The sequence below is a fragment of the Uranotaenia lowii genome, chromosome 3, assembly GCF_029784155.1.
Source record: "Uranotaenia lowii strain MFRU-FL chromosome 3, ASM2978415v1, whole genome shotgun sequence".
NCBI classification, from domain to species: domain Eukaryota; kingdom Metazoa; phylum Arthropoda; class Insecta; order Diptera; family Culicidae; genus Uranotaenia; species Uranotaenia lowii.
This window is the reverse complement of record NC_073693.1, coordinates 307,327,799-307,350,629: the sequence shown is the minus strand read 5'-3', so window position 1 is coordinate 307,350,629 and position 22,831 is coordinate 307,327,799. Positions and strand designations below refer to the sequence as shown.

Sequence of the window (22,831 nt, the reverse complement as noted above, 5' to 3'; positions counted from 1 at the left end):
TGATTGATTTTCGGACCATTGATTTAAGAACCAAATTGAAAATTGACGATGATTCAGGGATCAGTGTTACGTAATATCGAAAAGAAAAATATGATAAAAACACGATTTTGACCATATTTTTGTAAAAAACTAAAACAGCCAGAAAACAAACCACGGGGTAGAACGCCAAAGCTAGTGGACAGAACGCACCAAACATGAAGGGTGGTAAGAAATGGAACAACGATTATACGGAATGTAATTATTGAAACATCAAATGTTTGATTACATGTTATCGTATTTTCGTAAACTAACCATTCTTTGGCTAAAAATCATTTAGTATTGCTAAACTCATCGAAAATTTCGCTTTTCGAAATACACTTTTTAATATCCTTATATATAAAACGCCTTCAAGTAGGCAACGAAATTCAATTTCTTTGACTGATATAGCGATATCGCGGCAAACATGGCGGCCGATAATTTTTTCGAATCGAATATTGGTGCACCGTTTTAACTCGAACAAGGACGAAATTTGTTATAATTATGCATTGTAATCGTAATTTGGGAGTCAGCAAATAAAAGGAATGGCCTTTTGTTTTGATATTCGGGTTTTCTCATAAGTTAACAGCATCCAAAATTTGAGCGTAAAACACGTGTCTTGTGGGCATTCTGTCCCAAGTTTCATATGATTGATTTTTGATAAAATTTGCAGTAAGTTGATAAAATACAACAAAATTTCATAGTCTTCTGAAAGTGCACATGAGTGGATAAACGATAAGCTGTAGTTTCATCAGATTGCGCGGGCTGGTTTACCATAAAACCTTATATGTTACTTACGAAAAATAACAAGATTCACGCTGATTCCATTAATTCTTCTGTTTCTGAGATCTAAAGTAGTTTTTGAGAACTTTTCATGTATAGAATGATGAAAAAGTTTGTTTGCTACAATAAAAATAAAGAAACACATCATTCGAAGCCGTTGATTGGTGTATATTTGAGAAATAATGGCATGAGCCATCTTACCCCGCTGGTGTGTCTTGTACAGTTTTCCCCTACGATTTTTCACTTTTTTTTATACACTAATTGTTGCAAATTTGTTACTTTATGAAACGAAGGGTTAATGGAAGTAAGGTGGTTGATGTCATGCTGAGGCGACAAGCGTCGCTTTGCGTTCTACGTTCTAATAAGAAAGTTTTTCCATGCATTGGTATGTCATACTGGCGCGCCATGGCGCTTTAAAACTCGCTACAAATCATCACTTCTCTACACAGGGTTGCTAGCGAACCGGGAAAACCGGGAAAACCGGAAAAAACTTTGGAATTTCATCACGTCACCGGGAAACCGGGAAAATACCGGGAATTTCGGCACCTCACCGGGAAAATTGATATGTTTGATATTTTTCCTCACTAAACGCTTATATTCGTTCATTAGTAAAGAAATGAAGTTTGAATCGCGTTTTTAACTAATTGCGGAGAAAATATGAGTTATCTTATTTTTGTTCGCTCTCCGCAAGCAAATAATTTAGCGGCGTGAGAAGTTTTTAAGCAGAGTTATACTTCTTTTTCACCAGAAAAAGATATTGGTTTTCCAATGTTGTTGTGTATTTCGTTTGAATTGGCCTGAGGAACGAAGAATCACATTGCAAATGTTAAGTTTTTTATCCCATTCTACGTTAAGCTGTTGCTTGAAGTTTTCGAAATCTAAGGTCTTAACCTATGATAAAAAAATAATATTTTACACTCAAACAATTAAAGCTCAGCCCTGTCTTATCCACGATTTCTATATTTTCACGAATCTTGTAGTTCAAATGAGTAATGATTAATACTAAAGTTATTCATTGTTTTTGTATTAAAAAAAAACATTCATTCAAAAAACATGTCTTAAAATTAACTGCATTTAGAAAATAACTAAATATTTTCCTACAATCTGATAATTAAAGTTTTGTACGATAAATCTCTAACAAGTTGATTTTATAATATGTTTCGATGTATTGTTAATATATTTCTATACAAATTATAGAGTGAGGTGGGGCAAAAGTACGAGTAGGGTAAAAGTACGTTTTAAAGATTGTCCCCAACTGCGAACAGCAAAATTCCAAACCCTGGCGTGGATTGATAATCATTTGGACTGCTTAAATCCAGACATGAAATGACGGAATGTTGCATTTTAATGAATCAAAAAAAATCTTAAAGGGACAAAAGTACAAATGATACAGAGAATCCAAAGTTTTAACTTTTTTTAAATGCACTGGAAACATCAGCGCATATTTTTGAATCTACAAAAACCTGCTCGTGCGAGAAATTGCTCAAATACGATAAGAGCTGGACTTCGTAAACCAGACGAATATAAACACATCTAAGGAATCAAATGTTGCTCTTGGTTTTTTGGAAAACAACTGCAAAATGGTCTAAAAATCGGATAGCACTTAGGTCGTTCTTTTATCCCACCATACTCGACCTTTTTTTTCTAGAACGCTTTAAAAATTCTAGAAAATTCGACTTCGGCTTAAAAGTACTACATTATAGTTTCAAGATCAATTTAACCGGACTTATTTTTTCAAATTTTTTGAATTGTGGAGTTCGTTAGATTTGTTAAAAAAAAAAAATATGAAAACCTGTCAATTTGATACGAAAAGACTACGTGTTAGAAGACGCCGAAGTTGTTTGTCATGATTTCTAACCGTTTAACAAGTTTTAAGATAAAATTAGTAGAAATTTGAAGCCTTTATATTGAGTTTTTTATGTACCATGATTTTATTTCAAAAACGAGTATAATAAAAATCGGAAAATTAGCATTTATAACCGGGAAAAAACCTGGGAAAAACCGGGGAAAAACTTTGAAATTCCACAACGAAAAATCGCTAGCAACCCTGTCTACATCTGATAATGCTTGGAATCATCTCATTTCTTTTGGGAGCCATTCAAAACTCATCAGATTATGATCCGGATTGTAAGAATGCCGGAATTTGAACCGATAAAATTCCTTGCTTTTTTGTGATAAGAAGAATTCATGGAAATTTTATCGCCGATTAAGATATTATCCAGTTGATTATCACAAATTCGGACGGATTTTCGAATTATTGTGCTTAAAACCTAAAAACCCTTGCTTCAAACCGAGAAAAAACAATATTACTATTGGATTTCCTACTTGTCGCGCTTCAAAACACCCTGGCATCAGCTTTGTCGCGCTTTCCAATGCCCTCAGTATGACAAGGCTGCGCTTTTTCCATGGAGATTAAATGAGAGCACGTATGTCGTGTGAGAGCGTTGCAAATCAACGCGCTGCTTGTCGCCTGAGTATAACAGCACAGCATGACATTAACCTTATGGGCAAGTCTGGATGTATCAAGAAAATCTGGAGTAAACGATAATCAAACTATAAAGATATTTACAGCGAAAGATACATGGTTACACCTAAGATTTTTTACTGATACAATTAGTTTTAGATGATTGTGTAGCTTTTTCAACATTACTTTTGAATATTTTATAAATTATCCAAAATCTTTAAAAAAAAATTGACAATTATGTTATTGTAAGAATTATAAAAATAAATATTCGGCCGAATAACTTAGCTCAACTATTCGGTGAGCCCGAATATACGGTCTAACGGTTTTGGGCGGTATTCGGCCGACCGAATATTCGTTACATCTCTACTCAAAAGTGATACCATTTTATGAAATAACTTTATTCTACATAATTGTGTACAACATTTAAGATAACTCAGGAATTTGTACCAGTCGTTTCTGAGATACAAGTTGCCAAATTTTGGTGTTTTCGAGCCTTCTGATATCTTCGTGGTCCTTAATGTGTTAAAATAAAGGAGTAACTTCAACTAAGGCAATCCGAAAAAGTCCTGTTTCAATAATAGAGTTGTGTTGTTTTTTTTTTAAAAAGGAAACATGTACTATGACTTTATTTTTTTTTTAATGAAATAAAATCATTTTTTTTAATTGTTTAATTTTTTTTAAGATAGGCAGAGTGATTAAATTAAATACATTATCATCTGCTGGTTGCAGGAAAATAAAATTTTAGCACATCGTTAATCATGGATAGAATAAGGTTGCCAGATTGTCCGAATTTTTCCAGACTAGCCCGTATATTTGACACAAAATTTAAAGAAAGTCCAATTCAGCCGGTTGCCCGGAATTTCGTTGAGAAAAAGCCCGGATTGATTCAATAATCAAAGAAAATTATTTAGAAATTCTGGCAACCTTAGGATAGTACATCAAATAAGGGAATTTCCTTGGAATGATATTAAGCAATTGATAAAAAAAAATCCTTTACCGGCTTGACTCTTTAATACATACTTGGAAGTATCGATAAACACACACGACTGTGTTACATTAGACTGAGTTGATATGGGGTCATTTTTTAATTTGGGGCCGTTCACTAATTACGTAAGCACGATTCTGGAAATTTTTGGAAATGTTTTTCTAAAAAATCTTTAAAAAAAAATCATTCCTATACCACTAGAATGGGGACAAAAATGTTTAACGACAATCACGTTGTCAAGTAACCTAAAAGCTCATACTCATTCAGCGGTAAGCGATAAAGTTTAAGAATTTTTTGGTAAATCATTTGTAAAATTTAAAGTTGATAGTGTACGTCTATATCTCAAAAAACTGTCAAGAAATTCATTATTTAAAGCGCCTTATATTGATTTTAAAGATTTTTTTCTGGATGAAGTCATTTTCGGAATATGATGGATTCAAATCGTGGTTTAACAACGCGCCATTTACCTTTTTGTTTCTATAAATTTCTCAATTGAAAAGATTGTTATGACGGAAAGCTAAAAGCGACGATCTTTTTTAATAATTTGATTTAGTGTTTTTGATGGCATGTTGGTTTGAATTGGTTTTCTATAAATTTTATAGAACCAGCATTCTTTTTTATTAATTCAAAGACATTAAAAGATAAATAACATAGCATCAAAATTAACCAACAAATAGATAGTGAGTAAAAAAAATCTGGTTTCGTATGGCTGTTCCTGTGATGAATTTTTAATGTAACATTTCTTACGTAAGATTTTTGGTAACCCCCCCTACCCCCTAGTAAGAGATCGTAGATCGTAAGCAAATGTGAAACCCCCCCCCCCCCCCCCTATGTGCTTACGTTATTAGTGAACAGCCCCTTTCTCAAACCCTGAGGTCTAAAAAGCTTCGTTTTGGTTCAAAACTCATCCATGTTTTTTTTGCAGAATTTATAAGTAACATTTACATGATTTGTATAGGAAAAATGGAATATTTTGTTCTGAAAAATCAACATCATTTTTGCTTCTTCTGTGGAACCGAGCCTGCTAATGGTTTTTGTGCCAATTTATGAATTCTTAACTTCTTAACTTAACGTCGTATCTTATAAGGCATAAAAGTTATTAGTTATTTAATAGGGGCATGTCTTTTGGCATTGAAAAACTATAAGTTCGATTCATATGACTGCTGGGCCCTCGTGAAGGATTCATGCAAAATAGTCATACAATATCTCGCTAGGCACCCAGCAGTAATTGAATTTATAGTTTTTCAATCCGATTTACGTGAAACTTGGCAGATAGGAGTGTTTGAACACTCCAAATGTTTGAATAGCTCGAGAACTGATGGAGAAAATTAAACCAATTTCGGCGTGGTAGTATATTTTGGTACGAGGAATGATTCTATGAATATTTGGTACCCCTCCCTCCTTCCAATGGACGGATAGGAAGGGGAGAGGGGCGCCACCTTACAATTTTTTACATTACTCAAGAACTAATGACGCTAATGGACCCAAAATTAGCATTGGCCCTCCCTTTTTTCAGATGAGATATAGGAAGAGAGAAGGGGGGCTTTCATACCTTTTTCTATTGCACAAAATGAGAACTATTTGAGCAAATGGAACAAAATTTGACTTCAAAGGGTGTTTTTATACGAGAAATGGTTCTACACAGCAAAAAATTTCTAAAAGTATACGCAATCTTAAATACGAGTGATCTACTTTTTGACCAGTGTAATTCAAAACTGATGTAATTTTACACTCTTTTTGATCTATTTTTGAATCGTTGGTATAAACTTAATTTTGTATGATGTATGTTTACACGCCCTGATCTAAAAAATATATCTCAATATAAAATTACATCGAAAACAATGTAAAACGCGACAGATCCATTGTTTTCTTTTTTTTCGCGGCATTAATTGTTCTGTTTTTATCCAAGATGGTGGTTTATTGTGCGAAAAGAAAAAAAATCGCTTCCGCAGTTAATTTAGTATTAAAACCGAAACAAATTCTTTCAGAATTGAATTAAAAAATGGTAGATTATAGTTATAGACGAAATGAAAAAAAATGGTACTTCAAATTCTCTTTCGATTGCAGGAATTGCTGTTTTATAAATGGATCAAAAGCCGAATCAATGTTGAATGTTTCTAATGTTTAAGGGATTCCAATTACTATGCTGTTCCGGAAGAATTCAAGAATGCTGCCTGACGCTGATCGGCAAAACATCGCCCTGCTGGGGATCATCGGACACAACCACAATTCAAGCTGCCAGTGATGGTGTGCATTTTTTGAGTTTGCAGTGTATCGGCAATATGTGTCAAATAAAATGACACATGTGGCGTATTTATTCATAAACAACTCCCAAAATCTGATTATTTAAAAAAGATTTGTAATATTAACGCTAATATGTTTTGAAATTTTCATCATTGTGTATTTTTACACGACGGTTTATGTCATCCGTTTTCGTGCATTGTTTTCGATCTAAATTTACACGCTTCAAAAATTACATTGTTGAGAAAAATACACCGTGGTAGAATTTTATACCAAAATCGATGTTCCGTTTTCGTGCATCGTTTTCGATCTAAATTTACACGATTTTTTCTTGCTGTGTATGAATATTTTGTACCCCTCTCTCCTTCCATAGACAAGATAGAAAGTGAAGGACTCCTTTACAATTTTCAGCATAACTGGAAAAATAATCTGTTGAAAACGCAGGTTTCAGTGGTGGAATAGAGTTATCTTTATTCAGTTTCGTCAGTGAGGTCATTAGAATACAACCATATTAATTAGCGATAGCTAATTGTTACTTCCACATCTTATATTCCCTAACCGGAAAAGTACCCATTTCTTAATAAGTACTTTGATATTCTTACCCAGAATATCTGGCAACACTGTTGTGTTACCACGAACCCAATTTGAGTTGTTTGGCTTCACAGTGTGATGATGTAAACATTTGTACCGCGTTTACCATCATCAGCTGTCATCATCAATCATCACCGCTATTGTTTCAATTGCGAATTGACTCAAAGCATGCGGAACCAAAACAAACTGTTTTGGTTTCGCCGACGGAGCGGCAGATTTCCTCTGCCGAAACTGTAAGTATCAACATAATCAATTTAAAGGAACTAAATTTGGTGTGGGAAAGTATTTGAATACGGAAATGCTACTATGACATTTAGAGAACCCTCTGTTCTTCCAGTGGGAAAATTTTAAGGGTAGAGGGTGGTCCCATACAATGTTTACATTACTCGAGAACTTATGGAGCCAAATTTAGCTTGGGAGGGTATTAAAGTAGGAATTAAAAATGTTTCTATGAATATTTAGTACTACTGGCTCCTTCCTGTGGGGTGATAGAAAGGAGTTGCGGGCTCCTTTACAATTTTTCGCATAACTTTAGAGCTTATCGAGGAAATGGAACCAAATTTGGCATGGGAGGGTTATTGGATAAGAGAAAAGGTTATAGCTTTAATTGAGACTTCTAACTCCTTCAATTGAAGATAAAGTTAGGGAAGAGGGAGGCTCCCACACAATTGTTTCGCATAAACCAGGAACTTATTTTACAAATGGAACCAATCACGACATGGGAAATCATTCGAGTACGAGAAATGGTTCTTTGATTATTTGAAACACTACTTTTCTTCCAGGGAGTATACAGAATCTGGGGAGGGGCCCCAATACAAGTTTGTTGGTTATAACTGCAGGAGAAATAATTAAGCAAATAGAATCAAGTTTGAAATAGGAAGGTATTTAAATACGAAATTTGTTTCTATGAATGATACACACCCTTCTGCCTGGCAGAGTGAAAAGGGGATACGAATGGAATTTTTGATTACGAAAAAATGGGATCCCTACCTCTTTCCAGCAGTTTTAGAACGGATGGAGAAAGGAGAGCTTCCATACAAGTTTTTTGGCATAAGTCGGGTACTTATTAAGCAATAGAGACAATATAATAAGAGAGATTTTGTTTGCGTACGAATAATTTGGGACCCTCACTTTAATCTTTTTTTTTTTCTTTTTTTCTTTTTCCTTTTTTTTTCTGGTAGCACTGGTTTTTGATCGCACGTCTTGTTTTCGTAATCTCGCATTAAGTTGATAATTTTATTGAAAATACTTTCTTTTAAATCTGTGATACATCATAGTGGCGTTATTAAGTGTTTAATGTGCAATCACGTACTAAATTTATGTGCCGTTATCAGCTGATAAGTGTAAAAACTCAGTTTTTCTTGACGCCGAAAAAAGAACAACAGAAAAGCTATTGTGAGGTGAGCTGTTGATCAAGTATCACTTGTCTCTAGATTGGTGAGTAAAGTGAATATTTCATTCCTATCCTTAACAAACGTTTCCAAAATTATTCCGCAACAGCAGCAAATCGTTTGACGAAGCAGGTACTCCAATCGTATCTGCTGCGATCACCGCTTTGTTTCGGTTAATCAATTAAAAAAACGGCCCATTGGCCCAAACGGTTGTGGTTCTATCACTTGTTCAGCAGTTAGTGAATCTCGTCGCTGAGCGGTGTAGCTTTTAGCCAACATCGGAACACTCGAGTAGAGCGAAAGTGTGTGACTCTGTTATTTGCGCACTTCAAAGGGTTGTGTTTCTTGCACTTGCTAGCTTGTTAGTGAATCTCGATCGCTAGCGGTGAAGATTAGGCAAACGCAGCCAGCACACACGAGTAGATGACCGAAAGAGTTTTTTGCTTCCGTCAGTAGCACACAACATCAGCGCTTGCTGGTTATTGGTGACTTGTCACTAGTACTTTGATTGATTGCCGTGAAATGTACTGTATAAACTTGGAAATCGTTTCTTTTGGAAAGCAATGTTAAAAATTATCGACAGATTTTTCTCTTTCTTTTCTCAATAATTTTTTATTATTCTTATTCTCTGAAACTGATTTTAATATGTTCCAATTAATTAGTCCTTAATATTTTTATTTGATTCCGCATAATTTTTGTTTCACATATTATATTTTGATACTGAGTTATTTTTTTAAACTGTTTATCCTTTTACGTGTCTTTGTCCTGTGCTGTCCTTAGTATTTTGCAGCTTGAACTATTTTAATTTCGCCACTTATTTATTTTATTTATCTATTTATTCATTTTATCGCATACTTTTTTTCCTTGTAAATAATATAACATTGATAAAAGTCATATCAGTTTTAATTTAAGTTTTGATTGTGAGGTATCCAAACAAGTTTTGTTTCTTTTTTTAATCTTTTGTAGCTGTATTTTATTTTGGTCTGACGAACATGGACGGGGATGATGAAGTAATTTGTACTGAATGCAAAAATGTGGAAAACAATCTTGATAAAATCATTACATGTTCGTATTGTTTTAAAAGTGTCCATTTGCGTTGTAAAAATTTGATTGGCAGTGCCGCTCGAAAAATGAAGGCACAACAATTCTTTTGCGATTCGAATTGCGCGTGCATTTATGCCAAAATAATATCGTTGCGTAAAGATCATGAAACAATTATAGAAAGCATAAACATGAAAATAGAGCAGACTGTTCACAATGTTGTCTCCAATGAGATGAATTCTATCAAAACGGATATGAGATCAGTTACGTCTGCAATAGAGGCGTCACAGGAGTTTTTATCTTCGAAATTTGACGAAATTCAGACAGACTTCGAAGATTTAAAATCCCGTAATGATGCTCTAGAAACAGAAGTATCTGGTCTCAAATCTAAACATTCTAAACTTACGGATCAAGTTCAAAAGTTAGAAATTAACCTGGACCGTTTTAATAAAGAAGCTATTTCGAAAAACATGATGATTTTTGGGGTGCCTTTTAAAAGTGGCGAGAACACCCTAGATTTGGTCCGTAAAATTTGTGGGTCTTTCGGCTATGAATTAAAAATTGAGCACATTGAAAACGCTGTCAGATTGTTTTCTTCAAATAAATCAAACGATTATTTCCCACCAATCAAAGTATTTCTAAAAGATACACTTATTAAGGAAGAAATTTTTAGCAAGAAACGAAGTTTTGGAAAACTTGCTTCTACCTTAGTGGATCCATCATTTTTAGTAAACGGAAACCTTTAAACGTCACAGTTAGAGATGAGCTTACGCCTTTATCTATAGAAATCTTAAATGAACTACGCGAGTACCAAGATTTACTGGGAGTTAAATATATTTGGCCTGGTAGGGGTGGTGCCATTCTTATCAAACAAACTGACATTTCTAAACCTGAGATTATAAAAACAAAACTAGATTTGAGTCGTTTCATGAGCAAACACGTTATTCAACAGGGAAAGAGCAGTTCCACACTTCCAAAAGAAACTCCGTCACCAAAACGTAAAAGGAACAATGCTGATTCAGGATAAAGTAAATAAAATTCAAAAATAAAATTGTAAGTGTTTAACCTTAGTATAAAGATAATTTAATGGATAGTTTAATTAATAAATATTATGAAAATATAGATGAATTTAATTTAAGTACTTGTGCTAATGATTTGGGTAATTTAAGAATTTTGCAGTGGAATATTTGCAGTATGAATAGTTTATGTAAATTTGATTCTGTGCTACAAACTATTCATTAATTAAATAATTGTATTGATGTTATTGTCATTTCTGAAACTTGGCTTGTCAAAGATAATTGTAATATTTATAACATTCCAGGATACACCTCAATATTTTCATGTCGTGATCAACCATATGGAGGCTTAGTGATGTATATTAAAACGAATTTGAAATTTAAAGAAATTGAAAACAAAGTTGTTGAGGGTTTTCATAGAATAAGTGTTGAAATATGTCTGAGTGGTCAAATTTTCAGTGTTCATGGTATTTATAGACCACCAGCGTTCTCGTTTAACCTGTTTTGTGATGAAATTGAATCCTTATTAGCATCTGTTCCTGTTAACCATTCGAGTCTTATTGTTGGTGACTTTAATATCCCCGTGAATTTAGTTAATTTAAACACTGTGATGAAATATAAATCAATTTTAGAATCTTTCGGTTATGCTTGCACAAATACTTTTCCAACAAGACCAAAAACTAAAAATATCCTTGACCACGTTATTTCGAAGCAGATTGACATAGACCGACTTAAAAACGATACTATTTTTACAGATGTAAGTGACCATTTACAAATTGAGGCACTTAGGATCAGAGGGGTGCAAGTGATTTTTTATCAAAACTGAGATAAACTGTTTTTTGGATAGTTAAAGTATAGATTAACATTCTGTAGAAGACACAGGTCAACAGAAAAATTATTTCGATATTTTTAAGCTATTTATAAAAAAACGTGTCAATGAAAATCCTGTTTCGTTTGGTGTCAGAAGGGTGCAAGTGCACTTACACCCTTCTGACACCAAAGGATTATATGTACTTTAAGGCTGATTTCATTAGAACGTATACATTTTTGTCACTTGAAAACATCATCTAGCTCCGACTAGGATTTTCTACTGGTTCTGACCAGGATAATCCAAAGTCCTCAGATAGAGAAGTGATGAAAATAGATTCAGGTCTAACTTCGTCGGCATGAAAATCTCATTGTTATGTATACAAAAAATTCTAAAATATTTTTTTTATGGCAAATTCAGCCAATGCTAATAGGGATAAAAGGCAAACACAAAACGCACTTAACAATAATTTTTTGGCAAATATATCTAAGAAAAATCTCTCGGATGAAAGCTCAGAGGATTCAGAGCTTTCGACAGGCTCTGATCATGATGTCACGTACTATTCCAAGGAACAAAATGAAACTTCGAACAGTTCAGATGAGTCGTTGCGACAGGTAGTTTATAAAAAATTACATTCTTTTAAGGAATATTTACATAACTGTTTAGGAAAGAGGCCTGGTATAATTAGACCAAAAAAGAAAAATTAAACATCCACGGTTCTTCTGGAGAATCAGAAGTTGCTGCTGCTGCAGTTGCTAGCGAGAATGAGTCCATTCCTGGAGAGTTAACTGGCCATTCATCAATACCCCAAAAACGCCAACGAAATCAGGCAGTCTGGAAACGCATCTTGCGAAAAAAAGCTACGGAACCAAGGGGGAGCGTATGCTGGTTCTACCGGAAAAAGCGACCAGCTAAACAGTTTATTCCAATGAATGAACAAATATGCAGGTATTCTTGTGTATCCATTGAGGAAAAAGAGAGATTGAAAGTTTTCAACAAATTCTGGGAATTAGGATAGTGGAACTTGCAAACCTCGTTCATTATGAGTTGCATAGAAATTTGAAGCCCGAAAACGCAGAAAATTAAATGTGTGAACAAAAACAAAACATCTAGTATCATTCTGAAAATACCCGTTACATACAGGTTCCAAAAGGATGGTGTCATATTGTTTGGAGTCAGAGGGGTGCAAGTGTCATTCTTGGGATCAGAAGGGTGCAAGTGAAAAATATCAATAAAAGTAGTTCGCCGTTTTAACATAAATATCGCAAAAACTTTGGTTTTTCTTTCAGAATCGTTCATTTTAGACCTCATGAGACACACTCCATCGAAAATTTAGTAGAAAAATTGATTCGATAATTTTGATTTAGAAAAAAAACTTTGAGGCCCGTTTTCTCGAAATCATCATTTCGGCACTTGCACCCCTTTGATCCTAAGCGCCTCAATTGTTACATCCCTAAAATTGTTATGTGATAAGAAGGAAACAATTCTGAAGAAAGAAATTATTGATCATTCCAAACTTAACGATTTGTTTCGAAATTATCTAAATAATATTCAACTACCAGAAAATGTTAATGATGGCCTACAGCACATTACAACAACTTACAACCGTTTTCTCTCAATGTCTACTAAAACACTCAATAAAAAGGTAAAACTAAAAGGCAATTATTGTCCATGGATGTCACTAGACCTTTGGACACTGATTAGAATAAAAAATAACCATTTGAAACGTTGTAAACGACATCCCGATAATGTCCAACTCAAAGAAATGTTGAATCATATAAACAAAAAGCTAAACTTTAAAAAACAAGAATGTAAAAAACAATATTACGAGCGATTGTTAAACAATACTCCACATTCAAAGCTTTGGAAAAACATAAATACACTCCTTGGTAAAAATAAAATCACCGCTCCAATAAATCTTTCTGATGAAGAAGGCGTAACAACAAACAATTCTGAGATTTGTGAAAAATTTAACAAACATTTTTCTACGATTGGGAAAAAACTAGCTAATGAAATCCCATCTGATCCCGGCAGTGATCCTTTGTCGCATATTAATAGTGTACAAAATACAATATTTTTACGTCCAGCTAGTGTCAACGAGGTTCGACTAGTAATTCTATCTCTTAAAAATAAAAAGAGTCGTGGACCTGATGGATTTCCTGTAGATGCGTTAAAAAATAACAACGAAATTTTCTCTGGTATACTCATGCAATATTTTAATCACATGTTAGAGACAGGAGTTTATCCGGATTGTCTTAAAGTTGCAAAAGTTATTCCCATTTTTAAGGCAGGTGATCCACATGACGTAAATAATTACCGTCCAATTTCAACCTTAAGTGTTTTTAGCAAAGTTTTTGAAAAACTTCTAATGAATAGAATTGAAAATTTTTTAAATCAGGAAAATATACTGTACAAATTGCAGTACGGTTTCAGACCTGGATCGAGTACGCTAATTGCTATCACAGAGTTAGTTGATTCTATTATTTCAAAAATTGATTCAAAGAATATCGTTGGTGCTTTGTTCTTGGATCTTAAAAAAGCCTTTGACACACTAAACCACGACATATTATTGTCCAAATTGAATGAATACGGAATAAGAGGTGCTGCTAACAACATCCTTCGCAGTTATTTATCGGAAAGGAAACAATTCGTAGCGATCGAAAATACTAGAAGCGATTTGAGAAACATTGATATTGGTGTACCCCAAGGAAGCAACATTGGTCCGTTACTTTTTCTTTTGTATGTAAACGATCTTTGTAATTTACCACTGAAAGGCACAGCTCGATTATTTGCTGATGATACAGCTATTTTTTATTCAGCTGCATCAACGAATGTTATAACTCAACAAATTGAAAATGATTTGAAGTTACTATCAAAATATTTTAAATGCAACTTGCTTTCTCTAAACTATTCAAAAACCAAATATATGTTGTTTCGTTCTTCACATAAAAAAATACTATCAAATAATGACCCAATTATGGATGGAATTGTTATTGAGAGAGTTCATTACTTCAAGTACTTAGGAATTTTCTTGGATGAAACACTTTCTTGGAGTTGTCACACAGAGAACCTAGTAAAAAAAATTTCTCCTCTTTGCGGTGTTTTGTGGAAATTAAGAAACTTAGTGCCCCAACATGTTCTTTTAAAGTTTTACTATGCATTTATTCAGTCTCATCTAAACTATCTTATTTTGATATGGGGAAGAGCCTCCTTGTCACATCTTCAAAAACTTCAGACCCTACAGAATAGATGTTTGAAAAACATCTTCAGACTACCCCTGCTTTTTCCAACCCAACAGCTATACTCTCTGGGAACGCACAACATTCTTCCAATAACCGAACTCTGTAATTTGCAAACCGTTATATATGTTCATGATAATATACACTCGAGTAGCAATAACCAAAACCTAAATTTTACTACGGGATTAAGAACCCACAATACCCGTCAAAATAATTACTTGCAACGAAGCCGATCCATGACATCTTTAGGGCAAAAAAGAATTTCTTTTATAGGACCTACAATATACAACGCTTTACCTACTGAAATAAAGACCATCAACAACCGTTCCATGTTTAAAGTCAAAGTAGTACAGTTATTAAAAGAAAAATTGAATCGTTAAAAAAGTCGATCAACAACCAGTTTTTTTTTAATCAAATTTTGTTTGTTTTTGTAGCATCGTAGTTTTCTTTTGTCGTATTTTTAACTATTAATAAGTAAACTTAAGTAAATCTAGCATAATATTTAATTAGTTAACATTATTAAAAAAAAGAAATGGATCTCTTTAAAGGAAATTTTCTTCCATTGAGATCCTTATCGTAATCTTGTTTAATCTCAAAAACTTATCAGACAAATGGAGCGAAATGTAACGTTATTTAGATACTTAAAATGTGTCTTTATATAGTAGTTCGTTAGCCCTTCCCGCATTGGAAGGAGAAAAGGGATGAGGAATCTATACCAGAGAAACATTCATTTCGACGTTATAAAAGAATCGATGTGAAGTTTATGGAAGTAACAAAAATGCAAATCTTTAAAAACTAAATTTAGAGGTCAAGTTTCAGTTTTTTTTTTTAAATTAATGTTTGTAGTGCAATTCTTTCCAGCTCTGTGTTCCAGCTCTTATTTTAAGCGGTAGCTTGTAAATTATGTTGAAATTTAATTAAACATAATGCCAGCAAGAATCGTTTTTAAATTAATTTCATAAAATTTAATTTATTTTTGGAAGGAGTAACAAAGCACATCGGGTCAGCTATAGTGGTTTATAAAATTAAAATATATTGGTTAACTTTTTTCCATTAGTTTTGCTGCTTTTTACAACAACCATGAAGTGTAGTATATTCGAGTTTTTGACGAATATAATATATCCATTTTTTACAAGAACTGTGAATACCCCTTAAATGTTAAAAAAAAATCAAGATTACTTTCCTATAAAATTTTTAAAAAAACATTGATTTAACTGCCCGCTCTAGAAATTCGAGGCGGCGACAGTAGACAGTACTTCACTCAGCCGGCTGGTTAATGGAAAAGCAAATATTGAGAGGTAGAAAAAAAACTCGCCCCGATCTGCTGGTTTGGTGCGTTGAACGCGTCCCACTAAACAGCCACTATCACCAATACTGGAAAGCCGATATTCCACCATCATCGCGGCTCCGGGACAAAACATGGCAACGTCGCGCAATTTGATTTTTTGATTGCAGTGTATGTTTCCTCCCGCAACCGAATGAATGGTTTTGCTCACTTCGGTGAGTTGTGGGGGAGGATGAGGAGGATGGTTGTTGTATGTTTCTACCGATGTTGTTCAATTCATCCATGCGCTGCTCATTGTAGGGGCTGGCGGGCGGTCACTTTCTAGAGTAATTACCGAGAGGCTTTTGTATTTGTTTCCCCGGCCTCTCATATGTTTTATGTTGGCGATGGCTCGAGCAGCTAGCTACTTGAGAATGAATAAAGTAACAGTCTGGTTGGTCCCCCGCCCGCTGTCGCCGCTGTATCATATTATTGTTTCGAATAATTTTGCCTTCGTATTTGTGAACGAATGTCAGCATGCTCAGCAGGGATGCTCAATATGTTTTGTTTGCTATCAGAAAAGGGCGTTAAACTGATAACCGGGAAGCTTATTTCCAGATAACCTGAGTTTTACATATGTAAATGCTACAGGATTCAACTGATGACCCTCCAAATTATTGTACATCGTCTATCTCCTATAAATTTGGAATCTAGACCAAATAATTTTTTGGCCTACAAGTCTTCAGTTATTTTCGAAAAGGTTGTATGAGTCGCTTAATGTGTTACGAGAAAGTTGCAGTTGAAGTTTCAAAGCCCCTTGCAAAATATCAGATTGTTTTAGATTGATGCCATACTGAGGCGACAAGCATTGTTTTGCTTTCTACGTCCCAATCAGATAACTTAAAATTTCTGCGTCCAATAGTCTAACTTAAAATTTAGAAAACAGAGAATCTTTTAAAGTGAACAATACTTTTTATCTGTTGCACCTTTGACGATAATCTGAGCTCAGTGACAACGTTCCACGGATAAACAAACAAAACCTGACTCGCTATCGCTGATAGAGAGAACCAGTATTTGCATTCTTTCCCATATAAGTAAATACATTCCAATATCTCTCGGGCGACATGCCCCGAGAACAAACATAGCTCTGTAAAAACTTTTTTCCTCTTCTAAATCCAAGCTTCTTATCCATACCATTTGTTTTATTTATTCTTTTAATGCAGCGCCAAGCGAGCGGCCTGGCGATGGGCTAAAGATCGCGCCTCGGTGGCGGCACGATGGACTTGGCTGTTGGCCCAGATCTCCGATCTCGAGTACCGAATCCGGCAGCACAACGAATTGCACAACAAAATCAAAATCAACAAGGGCACCGTTACCTTGGAAGATCCTCCGGTGGTGGCAGCGGCCGGCCCATCACAACAATCGGTCAACGGATACCGGGGAACGCTACCCGGCAACAGTAAACCCTTGGACGATGGTTACGATGCAGCCCTGGGATCATCGAATCCGAATGGAGCGTACGATCAGGGCAGCAGTGGTGGTGGTGGTGGATCTTGCCGGACGAGGCCCTTCCATCGGAACGGTTTCCGGAAGCGGAAGCTTCTGCAGACGGCGAATCTACACACGATTTCCAAGAAGGCCTCGAGACCAAGGTATGTTTAAAGAGATGTCCAATGCTAGAAAGTGATTTAGATGATATTGAATCGCTCAACCTGTTTTAAATTGCAGTACCATGAAATGTGGCTGTGCGTGGCCCCTACATCCTTGTGCCCTGTGTACCGGTCGGCAAGACCCAACGGCCCCCAGAGATCTACCAGACACGATGCCGGCATCGGATCGGGTAGCCCTGTTGGATCCCTGCTTCCATCCTGTGTTAAGTTTCCCCGAAGGTATGAACGATTATAATACCCAAGTTTACAATAATCGAATAACTAAGGCTTTTATCCCTCCGCACAGATGTCTCGCATAGCGTCCACTTTGAAGCCATAATGCGAATACCGGACTGGCAAAACAAGATGATCCGCTGTTCGGCCAAAACGCTCTCGAAAGCTTTGTCCCAAAAGGCAGGCATATCGTCGTCCGGTGTGCTACCGTCTGCCGGAACGCCGGCCTTCCTGTCGTCCGGCGATGAGGGCGCTCAAACCGGAAAAAAGTTTGGTACCGATGGCAAACGGAAGTACGTTAAGAGCGGCAAATACGCGGACCCGTCGAATAATCGTGAGTATTCTTCAACAACCTATCGTAGATCGTAGTAGCCTAACAACCTTAAATAAATAGATTCTAAACTTTATGACCGTTATTAAAATATCGTTCAATTTTTTTTATTGTTGAATCTGAAGGAATCAAAAAGTCGAAATCTCGACGAAATTTGCTGCTGGCTAATACCAGCGGAGGAAGCGATCGGGGTCGAAAATCGTTATATCCGCCAGCAATTCCCGGGACGTCCGGTTCTCATCAGCCGTACGGAGGATACGGTAACAACTCCGCTGGAAGCAGCTCCAACAAGTACTACAAAAGCACCAGCAGCAAGTATCGGAAAATGTCTCACTCTTCCTCAGCTGCCGCGGGCTATGAGTACGGGGATTCGGCCGGAGGTCTTAATCAAGATGGAGCCGGAAGTGGTAGCAGCAGAAGTAAGAACTCGTCTCCGACTCCGAATCATCATCGGAATGATAGGTTTGTACTTGCGGTTTATAAATGATTGTAACTTATGCTGACCATTTTTAATTGTTTTATAGGCGAAATCGGAAGGAATCGTACGATATTGACAATATTGTCATACCGTACAGTGTAGCAGCTTCCAACAGAGTAGAAATTTTGCAGTACAAAGAAATAACAACGCCCAAGTAAGAACCGACAGCTTAAATTCCACTGTTCATGTTTCCAATAACCGATTCTTCCTTTCAAGATGGCGCATTATGGACGAAGAATCAGCTGATTTGGACGACACCCTGGTGCCCAATAAATCTTCGGACAATACCGTCCTAGCGACGGAAGATATTCTCAACGCTAGTCAGCTTACCAAAACGGACAGCGGCAACGGCAGCACCAAGAGCAACTCTAGCTTAAACTCAACTGTTATCACAAATCCTGCTGCGGGCAGCAATCCGTCACCTAAAGCACCGATTCAGATTCTGCAGGTCCCTCTGGGTCAAAAGGTTTCCTCCTTGTCGCTTCCGACAAGCAGTGGCATTCTGCCCTCAACGGTAGTGGCCGACGTAACCAGGTCCGTTTCTGAGGGTCAACTGATTGTGCTGCCGGCCATCGACGATGAGGACATCTCCGACGACACAATTCTGGCCAAGCACGAGCGAGCCCTGCAGGAGGAACGGCGCAAATTCCAGACCTACATGAAGTTCCCGTGGAGCCGCCCACGGGCAAATCGGCGGGCCGACAGCCGAGCGGAATCGACCGGACCGAATACACCGGATGCGATGTCACCGGCACCGCCAACCCCACTCCACGATCCTGAGGTGAGAAAATTTCGTTTGATCAGTGTTAAATATTCTAAATTATTACCTTTATGTTAATGAGTTTTTTTCTTCCATTTTCCTTTTCGGTCCTTCAGTCCAACACATCACCTGCATGCCCATCTACTCCGCTCACTCCGTTGGACTCACTGGAGTTGTCGGAAACAAATGTCATTAATGGTAAGTTTTTTTGCGTTTGTTATTATTTTTTCTGATCTTGTGTCACTCAGCTGGCTTATCCAAATAAAATCCACAAAGCCCACAAAATCTCAAATAGAAAATCTCTTCTAAAAGAACCTAAAATATCAAAAACATCTTGAACATTGTTGGATTGGCACTACTAACCTAGTGAAACGAATACACACGGCACATTAAAACTTTGTATGTAAAAGTAAAAGGCCTTCAATAAACTAGTAGTTAATAATAATCGTTAGCTTGGCAACGATGACCATAATTCAAAAATCCTGCTATATCTAAGCACCAATCATGCAATGAAGAGCTAAGAGTCTTAGTTTAAGACATATACCTTGGAGAATAAAGACTGAGTTCTTCCGCGTTGGAGTAACTTTTTCTAATATCCAGACACACAGTTACTTGAGATCTGAGATTTAAGACTTGATCGAGACATACTATCTGAGATCTGAGACATGAGACTGGTGACCTTATACTTTAGATCTTGTGTGGTCTCAGGTCTCCGGTTTCAGGTCTCAAGTATCATGTTTCCAGTCTCAAGTCTCAGATCTCATGACTCAATTTTTAGGGAGATTACAGATCACAGATCTCAAGTCTTAGGTTTCAAGTTTAATATATCGGATCCTTCCATAGAAATTTCATTATGTGTTTCTTCTACTATTCGAATTACTTTTTAGTTAATTATTTCTAATTATAAAATTCGTTTTCAGCATTAAATCAAAGCCTCAGCAAGAAGGAACGAAGGCGAACCATGTCGAACAAAACGATCCGGGAAGGCGAAGTTCGCCGCAGCAGTACACCGGACATCAAGGAGGTATGAAATCAAAAAATTAACTAACATTGCTTGCTAACCAATTATTTATTTACCTTGCCAGATCGTTCCACCGTACGAATCACTTCAGTTCCCGTTGCCGGACGACATGTTCGAGGAGATGGTTCGATTGATGCCCACCGATCATCTGGATCTAGTGGAAGATGCCATCCGGAAGCTGACCCGACCGGATCGGCCGAATAACAATTTGCTGCTGGCTAGCAGAAACAGCAGCATCAATCTGGTCCCATCGAGTAGCGGTCTGCTGGCGAATCCGTTGAGCTCTAATCACTCCACCACCTCGACCACTTTGTCCGCCACAGAAAATGATCTGGACGATCTCGACGACGATGACGATGACCGACTTATGCAGGCCAAGAAAGTCGAAAATCAGATCATTATGGAACGTCTGCTAAAGAGCTGTGACGAAAGTAGAATGTACGGTGCCGATGGAGGCCGTCCCGGATTAGGGGAAGAGGATCCGATGGAAGACGACGAAGAAACCGATACCGGAGAGTCGCTGTTCGTCGAAGAAGACGATCCCAACGATCCGGAGTGGTATGATCGCCCTGGACGAGGCCGAACTTAAGGCAACCACTGATTCGCTTTTTTAAACCATTAGATTTTGGTGGAAGACCTCTACTTCAAATTCAGATCTCTGGGTGCAGCGGAATCTGCAAATCAAGCTATTTGCCATTTGTCGGTTTACTACTACTTCTATAACCGTATTATCATTTCGCTATGCGGTACTCTTTGCTTTTGTCTATTTTCATTTTAAATACTATTATAGGTCCTAAATCATACCCCCTAGTTCTTCGCACGAAGATTCAATAGAAATTACGTGTTGATGAGAGAAACAATAACGATGTACTATTACTATTACTGTTAAAAACGATGAAAAATAATTGAGCAAGCAAAATAATAGAGACAAAAAAGCTCATCGTGTGTGTTGCTTTGCCGAATTCATACCCAATATATACATACTGACAAACATTACAAAACCCACATAGCAAACACTGATGATGACAAACCATTGGTGTGAAGAGACGATAGCTTAGCAATCAATTATCGTTTTTTATCTTAAGAAATCTCTCAACACTTGAAATCCCACTCCCACTTTCTAGTAGACAGACTGGACGAAAAAAATATCGGGCATTAACTAAAATCGTATGTATTTTAAATTTTACTCCAAAACAAAATTCGGACGAACGATGATATGAAATATTTCTCGTTAATAAGTAAAATAAGAACAAATCTGCAAACGACAAAAAAAATGTAGCATATGTTATAAAAAAACAAGCTAAATTTCAACCGTGTAGAAATCTGTGAATACCAACCAGTAAATAGTCTATAAGTGAAAAAAAACAAACGCTTAAGAAAATGAATCAGTCTAAACCAACAAAAAGATTTATATGTTCTCTGCGACTTTGTAAATATTCGATACATCCATCAGGCACCCTCCTTTTCCCAGTAGAAAAAGAAAGTTTCGTTTATTGTTAAAATTTATAATTTTTGAATATCCTTCGAAGTACCGGGTTTGATTCTCTTGAGTGGAGATTGTGAGAACTAACCCAGATAAATTCTTCTCTAGTGCTATAAAAATATTGTGTTTTTCCTTCGTTCGGCTGTTTTGTATCGTAAAATTTTATTGAGGTGTTTCGGCCTGCGCAAACCTTTCGTTTCGTAGAATTGAGCTAAATATTTCGTTGAGTAATAAGGAAAGGATGTAATGTTAGGAATAGTATGTATGTCAGCGCAGAACGGCGGAAGCTCACATTGTCCCAAAGATTAGGACATGAGAGACGTGTGTTTATCACCAAAATATGATATAGCATCTAAAATCCTAAAGTGTTGATTAAAAAAAAACAAGAAAGATAAATTTGGTAAAAATAGATATGTAGGCACGGAAGGGCTGAGGATCACCGGATCCTGTAACAGATTTATGCCACATTTTGTTAGTAGGCACTAGCATTGACAGTCAGTGTCGCGAACAAAATTTACTTGTAGAGATGTGACACTAAAAATCTTCTCACCAAAAACATTTGTCAAAATAAAGAAAACACGCGACGAAGCTGGCGAATGGAGGCCCTACCATAACCTTGGACTTTACGTAATTACTGAATTGTCCTTTTGCGTAGTGGCCACTGCTGTCGGTTGCGTTCGGCGATTTTTTTTTAAACCACAAACTCTGAGATTTATTGTTTTATTGAGAAAAATCCTGTTTATAAACCAGTACAGTTTGCTGTTTCCGAATCTGCTAAAAAATAATTTTAAACTACACTTACTTATGTTTCAATCGAAATGGTCCCTCCGTTCACGATGGTGGCATCGGCGATGCGAGCGTGAACAGTCGATCGCCGATTGGTCGGATTGGCAATCCGAATGAATTAATTTTTAATAGGTTCAGGTGATGCCCGAAACATTTTTTTTAACCGTTCTGGTAGTAGGGACGTCTGGTGTCCTATTCGACTGATGTGTATTCGAGGATGGGACGCTATGCTGCAATACGGGTTCTTAAGG

The 22,831-nt window shown here is 36.4% G+C and overlaps 1 protein-coding gene across 1 annotated transcript in view; it reads left to right on the top strand.

Moving 5' to 3' along the window:
- LOC129751087 (uncharacterized) overlaps positions 1-22,497 on the top strand; it is a 73,343-nt gene extending 50,846 nt beyond the window's left edge. The window contains exons 5-13 of the mRNA XM_055746369.1: positions 17,062-17,490; positions 17,567-17,727; positions 17,795-18,055; positions 18,178-18,514; positions 18,577-18,684; positions 18,747-19,311; positions 19,407-19,488; positions 20,211-20,314; positions 20,376-22,497. Coding sequence (XP_055602344.1) covers positions 17,062-17,490; positions 17,567-17,727; positions 17,795-18,055; positions 18,178-18,514; positions 18,577-18,684; positions 18,747-19,311; positions 19,407-19,488; positions 20,211-20,314; positions 20,376-20,900 — 2,572 coding nt within the window. The 3' untranslated portion in view covers positions 20,901-22,497. The remainder of the gene's footprint in view (positions 1-17,061; positions 17,491-17,566; positions 17,728-17,794; positions 18,056-18,177; positions 18,515-18,576; positions 18,685-18,746; positions 19,312-19,406; positions 19,489-20,210; positions 20,315-20,375) is intronic.
- Positions 22,498-22,831: the final 334 nt, after the last annotated feature.